Consider the following 10513-nt stretch of genomic DNA (forward strand, 5'->3'; position numbering starts at 1 on the left):
TAAAGTGGCGATGAGGTGGGTTTGTCCCACAGGATTGTCCCGTCTGTCGATACGTTATAAAGTGGCGATGAGGTGGGTTTGTCCCGCGTGATTGTCCCGTCTTTTGAGACGCTAAAGTGGCGATGAGGTGGGTTTGTCCCACGTTATTGTCCCGTCTTGCGAGACGTTATTGTTTGATTGATATTGTTGAGGTTATTGATATCCGAGTTGATTATATTGTTGGATCTATTGATATCTGGGTTGGTTTATATTGTTGGCTTGACGATATCTGATTTGATTTATATTGTGGGTTTTGTTGATATATGAGTTGATTTGCATTGTTGGTTTTGTTGAAATTTGATCTACATCTATACTGTTGAAGTTATCGTTATCTGAATTAATCTATGCTTTTGAGTTATTGGTTCCTGAGTTAATTTATGTTGTTAAGTTTTGTTGATATCTGTTTTAAAACCATATCGTTGATTTTGCTGATATGCTGATATAAGATTTGATTTCATGATCGATAGGATGAGTTGTCATCTAATTTGAGTTAAGTTGCTAGTTTATTTACCATGCTAAGTAATCAAATTTGAATAGCATGCTTTTCTCTTTTATATGTGGTAGTTGCATGAAGTTAACCCTTTCTGTTTGCTACTCGTTGTTTGGGCGCTTAACGCTATTAGGCGATGGAGAATCTTCGATGGAGCTTGACCTTCGTACGAGTCGGAGAGGAGAACTTGAAGAACTGTGGAAGACTTGAAGAATAGAGTCGAGTGTAGCAAGCATGTAATATTTTGGCAAAAAACCTAATTACCGCTCTTTTTTTGTGTTTTTAATTTTTTTGGGAGTGGGCCACATATGAAACTTTACATATCTATCAGTCCTTTTTTAGCTACCGCAGCCCAATGTAGTTTATGGCGGTTTGAGACCGCCAGATAAGTGCAAACCGCTAGATAAAAGTGGGCCACAAATTCCTTGCCTTGAGATTGAAAACACTAGGGTTGTCCATCGGATGATTTCGGTCGATTTTGGGCTGAAAACATCGGTTTGGTCAACTAAAAAACAAATCAGCAAGCCTGCCATTGTTCATTTAGTGCTAACAGGTTCATTGGGTTTGCTTTTGTCAAGTAACGGTTTCACCGGGTGGGTACAATCGGGATTCGGGTTGTTAATCCAGAAAAAATTAAAAAAATGAGATGATTAGTTCAAGCCAAGTTGATTTCGGGTAAAATCATAACATAAATTAAAATTTACACTGGTTAATCAGCCCATTAACCAAAAATTAAAATCTTATAGAAGATAATTTTAGAAATAAAAGAAAATAAGAAGGAAGAAACCCTACTACAGCATTAGATCTCCTTCAATGGGTGAATGCATCTTCATCTCAAACTTGACGAAGATCAATGGCTCAAATGTTGATTCTAGGCGGATCTACTAACAGTGGCACGAACGATGATTGAGTTCTCGGTGGCTAGAGCTCAAATTGAGGCAACAATGATGATTATGGATGAATCTACTAGAAGCATGGGTTATTCGAATCGCTGGCGGTGGAGCATTATTGAACAGGAGAAGAGAAGTGAATTGGTGGATAGCTAAATCTGGGTGGGGGTGTTGTAGTGTGCAAAGACAAAGAGATGCGAAGGCAATCAAGATCTTCGTTTCTTACATTCTAGGTGGTCTGTGGTGCAAAGAAAAGTGAAGGGTTGAAGAGAAACAACACTAGCCATTAAGGTCCACTAGGGCTACATGATAATGTTACAGTGGTGAGTGGGAGAGAGAAGAGTGAAGGCATGTGTGTGACGACACTAGGGTTAGTGAACTGAGTGAGAAAAAGTGTTTAAAAGGCAGGGTTTATTTTTATAAGCGACTGGTTTACTTATGATTCGACCATGCGTCGGTTCGGTCAGGCTGGAGCTCAAACCAACCGACCGCACCAACCCTAACTAAACAAAACCACTCCCTTGAATTGGCCAGACCCGCGATCGACTTGGCCCGACCCAAGTGATGAAAAAACTCGCGGAGTGCAGGGTTTCGGTTCAGGCCCGTGTGTTTTGGACAACCCTAGTAAACACTGCACCCTTCAACAACTTTGAGAATTATTGGTAAAGAGCATCCATGATCCAAAATCACTCTTGTTGAAGAACATAAAAGGAAAAAAAAACAATTGATTCAGTTAAACAAATTTTTATCATGTTAGAAACAAATTCAAAATCCCCACTCACTGTTATGAGAGATTATCACCTTTCCAAACTTAAGGAAGAGATTGGTGTCAAAGATGTTAATGGATGGGAGTTCACTCATAATAATGTTGTGTAGATATCTCATTTCCACCTCCACCTCATGAAAATAGGAAGAGATAAGAGAAAAATGAATAATATGATTTGTAACTTAATAGGAAATGCAGATAGATAAGATGAAAAATATGTAAAAATGAAATAGGAAAAAAAATGAAGTATGAATGTATTATTCCTCGTTCGTTTACTGAGGATACCTGCAGAGTTCATAACCCCAATGGATATTACATGCCACTGGGAAATTACTGTCGGTAGTTAAGCCCCTTTCTAGCCAATACAGAACCTTTCCTTTCAAATTTTTGAGCCAAGCAATTGTATATAATCATATCAGATTAATAATCATTATTACATAGTGTGCCAGAGAAAGGAAGCCAATGACCCTATGATGTCTTCTTTTTTTCCTCATAAACACAATTGTATATGTTTAGCTAAACATTGGAAGATAAAGGGATACAGATTATTATTAGAAACTACTACTGTATCATATTACAAGCATAAGACTAGGATATAAGTTATATTTACTAGGCTTCATTTTCCAATACTGAATGAAAATCATAATAAACGTGCTAGCTGTCCTTTGGGGAGGTGGGGGAATGCAGCTTATTATGACTAAGGAATTGATCCCTCGACCTCCCACTACCCAACCCATATGTCCCCAACTCCTACCACTTGAGCTATTCTATGGGGACTATTATTATGACTTTTATTGTTCCAGTTAGAAATATCCAACCATTTGGGGGGGGGGGGAATGCAACTTATTATGACTATTTTTTTATACATCGAAAAGATAAATTGCACCTGTCAGGAATTGATCCCTGAACCTCCCACTACCCAACTGATATGTGTCCCCAACTTCTACCACTTGAGCTATCCTACGGGTACTATTATTATGACTTTTATTGTTCTAGTTAGAAATATCTAACCATTTATAAAACCAAAAAATCCACCAGCTCATCTATCTATCTTCTATCTATATCTATCTATCTATCTATCTATCTATCTATCTATAAACTATATAAAGGGAGAGTTTTTCAACCTTGAGGGTAAAATTGTAATTTAATATTTTAATGCATATGGGTGGAAAACTTTCCATGGTCAAATATGTAAATTTGCGAGTAATTCAATATGAAATCAATCTTGACCATTCATTTCTTCTAATCCTAACCGTTGATCATTTTCTTATGGAATTCTTTGTACAATCTTTTCATATTCTTGGCCGTTTTATTTGTTGCTTTTGTAACTCATGATCATGGATTATGGTTACAAAATCACCAAGAGTCTCTTCCTTCTTCTCCCATGTATAAAACATCTTTCCATTCCTCTTTCAACTTATTTTCATCTCTCTCATTTTGATATTCAACATCTCCATTCATGTGCAGGAAATCTCTCTAATTTGGATTCTCTAACAGCATCATTTCAGCACAAGAATATCTTCCATCAGGTTAGAAATTTTTCTTTTGCATCTTTTTCCTCTCCACCGGTCACTTCTTCTTAATCACTTTTCATTCTCAGGCATTGAGTTTTACTTCATCATCATCTTCCATCCGGTAAGTGCCCTTCTTTCTTCGCCTTATTTATCCATTTTGATTTATTTGTTCTGAATTCGCCCTGATTTCTTCTTCAGATTTTATTCATGCTACGATTCTTCCCAAACGGTCTTATTTTTTCGCATTATTCATCCCCCACTCCTGTAAGATTTAGTCTTTATTCGCAATACGCATTTTGTTATCACTTATTCAATAGATGAAAGTTACACATTATATTTTACTTTTGTAATTTATGCATGTTTTTGTTCTTTGCTATTGATTATCAATATTATTATTATATGTTCATAACTTCTATTTCGTTTCAAAAATATTTTTTCTACATAAACCGTTAAAGTCATCTTCTTGGTTATTTCGCTAATTGTGTTTCATTATTTTTCTTGAACAATTTTATGATGTTTGCTTCCATTTTTTTGACAATTTAATCTTCAACCAATGTAAGTTTCTTGTTTTTGTTTTAATTTTGATTAATTTATTATGAACTTAGTTGACCAAATGACAATCTTTTCTTCTAATGTGGCACAATGAAACTTTTTTTCTCCTTTTACATTTCATTGATTTAGTTTCAATTTATTTTTTCTTTCAGGTTTTTTCAATGTTGTTTTCCATTCTTCCAATGTTACATCTTGAAAACATGTAAGTTTCTTGCATTTTTCGTAATCTTTATTGTTTCATTATGAACTTAATCGACTAAATGAGAGTCACCTTTATTTTATTTTACAACTTGGTGTGGTGTTGTCATCTTCATCGTCTACCTTAAGTTTAACTCAATTTATATCATTTTACTTATTTCATATGAGTTATGAAATTCGAAAAGTTATTTATATATAATATTTATATTTATATATAATAAAAAGGAGAAGTTTAGCAACCTCGAGGGTAAAATAGTCTATCAATAAACAATGTTTCATATATTTATTTTTATCTATGAGCTTTTAAGTAATTATACATATTATTTCATTTGTGATTTTTAAGAACCGTTCGATATTCAACAGACTTTTAATCTCAACCGTTTGATATTCCTCTCGAATTTTCTCCATCAATGTAAGTATATAACTTTCTACTATTAAGCTCAAAATTATGTTAAATAAATTTATTATTATTTAATTTATATGAGTTATGAAATGTCATAGGTCAAAATTAATATTAAATATGATATAAGTTATGAATTTCATAAGACACATATTATTAGTTTAAGTCTGTTGAAGCATTAATCAACTAATAATTAATATTAATAATAAATCTTGAAAGTTAAAGGTCACTCAATAAACAAAACTCCTATCTCTTCCTCTTGAACTTCATTCATCAATTTCATTTTATACACTTTTACTATTAATTTTTTTAGAAAATAACTTCTACTATTAATTGAAAATTACTTCAAAAAATTTATTATTATTTATTTTATATGAGTTATGAAATTCAAAAATTTATGCTTAATACTAAATAAGATCTTACTAAAAGAAAAAAAGACTATCTCTAACCCTTTTTTCTATAACTATATAAAGTAATAAGTGACAACGCTCATTTAACTAGGGGTGAACATGGGCCGGGTAAATCCAATGAACCTGTCCAGCCCAATCCGATCCAATAGAAAAAATGCGGGTTGGATCGGACAATCAGGTTAATCGGATGGATTTTACTACAACCCAACCAAGTTCGGATCGAATTTCGGATTCAGTTCAAATCCATCATACCCAACCCAGAATCCATACATATATTAATAATTTTTTTATAATTTTACTCATACTTGGAGTGCTAGTGTTGAAGTGATGACTTTTGAAACTTTGAGACTTAAGTATTTGTAGTTATTTGTCATATTTGAACTTAGAGTATTTGTACGTAGTTATTTGTTACATGCTTATATATAGTTATTTGGCATGTTGGAGACATCTAAGTTCTAAGTGTCATGCCATGACATTTAGAGTTGTTTTTCACTTTTTAGGTAATATTTATGTTAGATTGTTTCATGTCATTTGGTAATGAAGTTTTATGTTTTCATGATATTTGGCTATATGTCATTTATGTGGTATTATTTCATGCTATTTGATATGACTTTTTGTGTCTTTTTCATGCTATTTAGTATTATACCATATTTAGTATTTTTTTATAACTTTTTCTGAATTTATAATAATTTTTGCAAGATTTTTTAATATTTCAGATATATTATTGTTTTAATATAGTGACCCAATCAATCCATCCAACCCAATCCGAATTTCGTCGGGTTGGTTCGGATCGGGTCCGAAGAAGAAATTCGTGAAATCCAACCCAACCCAGACAATTTTGATCGGTTCGAATTTTATTTTGACCAAAATTCATCCAACCCAACCCATGTGCACCCCTACATTTAACATATGCACTTCACATAAGCTTTGTTGAGGTATTTTCCTTTTTCTTTTCAAAGGTTCACGCTTCAAGACATTTTTTAAGGTACATATATCCAACGACTAACTATTGATGGACTAGCCTATAATGTTTACGTGTGTTCTAACATGGTTTTTATTTCATGATGATCTTCAACTTGATTTCATCATGTCAAATTGAAACACCTAAAAAATCATTTTCTTTTTAATTTTCTCAACTTTTTATTTTGTAGGATGACTCAAACAGTCTGTGTACTTCATGTGTGGAAAACAAGAGATTTCAAAAAATCTCAAATTGTTAATAGTATTGAACTGCTCTTAATCGTTGAAAATGTATTAAATTTCTTTATTTATTGTTACCATAATTAAGTGAATTTTTAAAATTGTAGTTTTTCAAATGCTACAGTTTAGTGACACACTTTATGTATGACAAGTTTATGCGATTCAACATTTTACGGTTCAAGCATCTGCTATAAAATATAGAGTCACAAAGCACAAATATAAGATTACTTGAACGAGCATCTCAAAAACTGAAGAGGTTACAAGTGACACTACTCCTACTGCAAAATATGATTTTGTACAATTTAATATAGTTGACATCATTTTCATGTAATCGATCATCTCTGAAGAAATCAAGGTTCATAGTGATAATTTAATATGGAATTATACTGTTAACTTCAAATTATTTTAAATAAATTTATTATTATTTATTTTGTATGAGTTATGAACCTCAAAAAGACGAACTTAATATTAAATAAGATCTTACAAAAAAATACTACTTCTATCTGTAAAGTACAATAAAATTGTTATATCAAAAGAATAAATCAAAAGTATCAATTAGATAAACAAGGACAAACAACACAAATTAAAAAATAAATACACTCATCAAAAAACCTATGAAAAAAAAAACATAAATTAACACTTCGACAAAAAAACCTATTTATCAAAAAAATATTACTTTTTCACCATTTCATACAAATAAATAATTTAAAAAAAAAACACAATACAAAATAAAATAGAAGGCCCCGTGCAACGCACGGGTAAAAAATACTAGTTTATCATAGAATATATAGGCTACTAAGTATCTTATGCATATAGACCACATACATGAGTCAATTTTTTTTTTGGTTTAAATAAGTTTTGTGTCCCTGTACTTTACCTTATGTTTGACATTGGTCCCTCGCCGGAGTAAATGTGGACTTTCGTTCCTAATCTTTGTCAAAACGATTGGATTTGGTCCCTCCAGAGCTCTGGGTCAACGCCGGAGCTCTGGTGGCCCGTGTAGCATAGCCACGTGCCCACGTCATTTAATCAGCTTAGATGAATTTTTTTTCCTTTTCCATTTAAATTCTAAAAAAAAATAACTCATAATTAAAATCTTTAAATCTCATCATCCTAATTAAATCATTCACCTAAAGAAAAATAAATTAACACCTGGCCTCATTAATCCCACGTTGTCATGCCACATGGACCATTAGAGCTCCGACGTTGACCTAGAGCTCCGGAGGGACCAAAATCAATTGTTTTGACAAAGGTTAGTGACGAAAGTCCACATTTACTCCGACAAGGGACCAATGACAAACATAAGGTAAAGTACAGGCACCAAAAACTTATTTAAGTAAAAAAAAATTAAATTTCGTTCGGGTAGCATTCCAGTATGCCTTGGCCTTCTTAACACGCTATGACTCTTCTTTGACCCACTAGACCTCAGAGAAACTAACATTCAATTTCTACCTTTAAGAAACTCCTCCACCATGGTGTTCACATTCTCTCATACACTTCAAACTGGAACTTCCATCACAATGTTTGCTAGGAGAACCACCAATTATGAAAACATTGTGAGAGTTAGAGTACCTTGTCTTATCAGAAAGTCTTAATTTTCATTTATCACTTAAAACAATTTACAAATAAATCCTGCTTATTTAGCTCTTGCTATCCATGACAGAGCACTTTCTGCTGCATTATATGTCAATTCCAGCAACTGTAACAAAGTACCAAAAATCAATACTTAGAAAGATGAGAATTTGTTACAAGAAATGAATTCAATATAGGGTCATCAGACTCAGCTAGAGCAATGAATTTAAGTTTAGGGAGCAATCTGATTTTCATATTTTGGTTACATTATAAAGCATGTCTTGCCACCTATAGGTCTCAAAACCCCCTCTAGCATACGGGCTGCGAAAAGCGAGGGCTTTAACAATGGTGAGTCTTTCAACACTTCAGGAACCTCTTGTAATATGGACGATGCACTTTAAAATTAGAAAACGAACAATAAAAAGAAACTCTACCAAAAGGACAAAGGAGAGAAGTGTCTCTTTCTAGCAAGTTCAAACAAACCAAAGAATTGAACTTGCAAACCTCATCTTCACAAATTATCATAACTAGAGAAGAGAAGTCCACATAAAGAAATAAAGAAAATTAAATTTTCACCTCTATATAAAAAAGACCATGTGGAACAGACTCACACATCAACATTATCAAATAGAAAAAATTGGTTCCTGGCCTAGCATACAAAGAGGCCTTACATTTAAGAACTAAGAAACCCCAATATAAACTATAGCAATGTCTCAAGATGCATATTACATCGACTCTCAGCATAGACTGCTGGCTCAATTAACAAAGATCCATGCAATTTATGGATTCTTCAAGAACCATGCACAAACATCATATCATAAAATTTACATCCTAATATTGAGGCCAGGGTGATATCAAACTCTCAGCGTAGACTGCTGGCTCAAGACAGAAAAACGTCACTGGGAGGATCCAAGATTTTCCGTTTTGAATATCCAAAATCATAGACACCTTACCAATGCTATATTCATAGTTACAAATAACAAAATTTGAGAAGGAAGGTAAAAGTACTTCATCATAGTTACAAACAACTAAATTCTGAGGCAAAAGTACTTCATTATCACCCTTAGAAATATAAAGTGGCAGATCACCCAGATAAACACTAAACATTTTAGTCCAAGACTCATCATTGCCATGTTCCATCATGACCCAAACTACACAAAAGCTGCCATTAAGAGAATCCACAACAGACAAGCAATCTCTCAACACCCCTAAGGCGAGTCCATCCTTGGGTACATCAGGAAGACAAAGTTCCCGAACCGACTCCTTCCCCAAATCAAGAGACATAATGTACTGCTCATGATCCAGAATCTCATCAACAACATTAACATATGACAACCAGTTAACTGTTCCACTAACGAATTTTCCCCATATATCATGCGGGTAACCACGAAATACCTCCTGAATCGTTCTCCATGAATCGTCACCCAAAGTATAAACCTTGACCTCAGTTACTAACCCATCCATATCAGAAAAAACAGCAACAACCTTGTAATTTTCAATGAGATGATCATAACCAAACCCATATGAACGCCTTATTTTCAATTGCCACCATTGTGTACCTCTCAATGGTGGCAATTCCATACATGTCCTAATAGAAGGGTTCCATAAACCCAAATGTGGAGAACGACTTTCAGAGAAGCCCAAGTAACAGAGGATGCCATTGCAAGAGCCAACAATGTCACAATTATAATCACTGTTGAGAGGGTACTCTATTCGGGTGGTGCCGGGGGTCACTGCGCTGAAATCAGATTGGAGTGGATACGAGTTGAAATGGTTTCCGGATTTCAGGATGAGATTGTAGCGGGTGAACTCATGAAGGTGCCTTCTAGCGAATTTGGTATCGGAGATCAGGGAATTCCAGGATTTGCAGACGCATCGGAATCGTAAAAGAGACTTCACGGGAAGCCTGCAGAGGATATCTTCCACGAGCTCGAATGGAAGCGTTGGAAGCGGCGGCGCGTGAAGCCATTCGCCGGGAGGATTGGAAGAGGAAGAGAGTGAAGGTAGTGGTGTTAGGGTTCCACCGCCTTTGGTGTCACTACCTGCCGCCATTTGTGATTGTGGCTGCACCTAGGGCTTAGATGATTGAAGAAGATGCATGCAACGACCATGTAATATATTCTTGAAAATAAACTTATTACCACTCTTATTTTTATATTAATTTTCTGGAAACATAGAATAATTATGGGCCTGTCTGTTTGCACTTTTCACCTCTTTTTTAAAACAATTCTTATTTTAAGTTTTTTTGAAATAAGGTGACCTCTAATATGCACCACTTGCAATTTTACACCACTTTTTTTTAACCTGCTATAACAGTTTAACACATTTTTTTTAAATAAATTTAATATATAACAAATTTTTAATGATATTTTTTTTAAAAAAAATAATGTGTTGACCTGTTATAACCGGTCAAAGTAAGTGGTGTAAAATTGCACCACTCTAAAAATGATGCATATTAGAGAGAACCTTAAAATATAAACCA

The 10513-nt window shown here is 34.0% G+C and overlaps 1 protein-coding gene across 1 annotated transcript; it reads right to left on the reverse strand.

Moving 5' to 3' along the window:
- Positions 1–8862: 8862 nt before the first annotated feature.
- Positions 8863–10083, reverse strand: LOC130735341 (F-box/kelch-repeat protein At3g23880-like). The gene has a single exon (XM_057587384.1). The coding sequence runs from the start codon at positions 10081–10083 to the stop codon at positions 8863–8865; it is 1221 nt and encodes a 406-aa protein (XP_057443367.1).
- Between the last annotated feature and the right edge of the window lie 430 nt (positions 10084–10513).

This window comes from Lotus japonicus, chromosome 1 (assembly GCF_012489685.1).
Source record: "Lotus japonicus ecotype B-129 chromosome 1, LjGifu_v1.2".
NCBI classification, from domain to species: Eukaryota; Viridiplantae; Streptophyta; class Magnoliopsida; order Fabales; family Fabaceae; genus Lotus; species Lotus japonicus.

Excerpts from the sequence above, each read along its gene's own strand:
- LOC130735341 (XM_057587384.1), bottom strand. The coding sequence starts at position 10,083 with ATGGCGGCAGGTAGTGACACCAAAGGCGGTGGAACCCTAACACCACTA.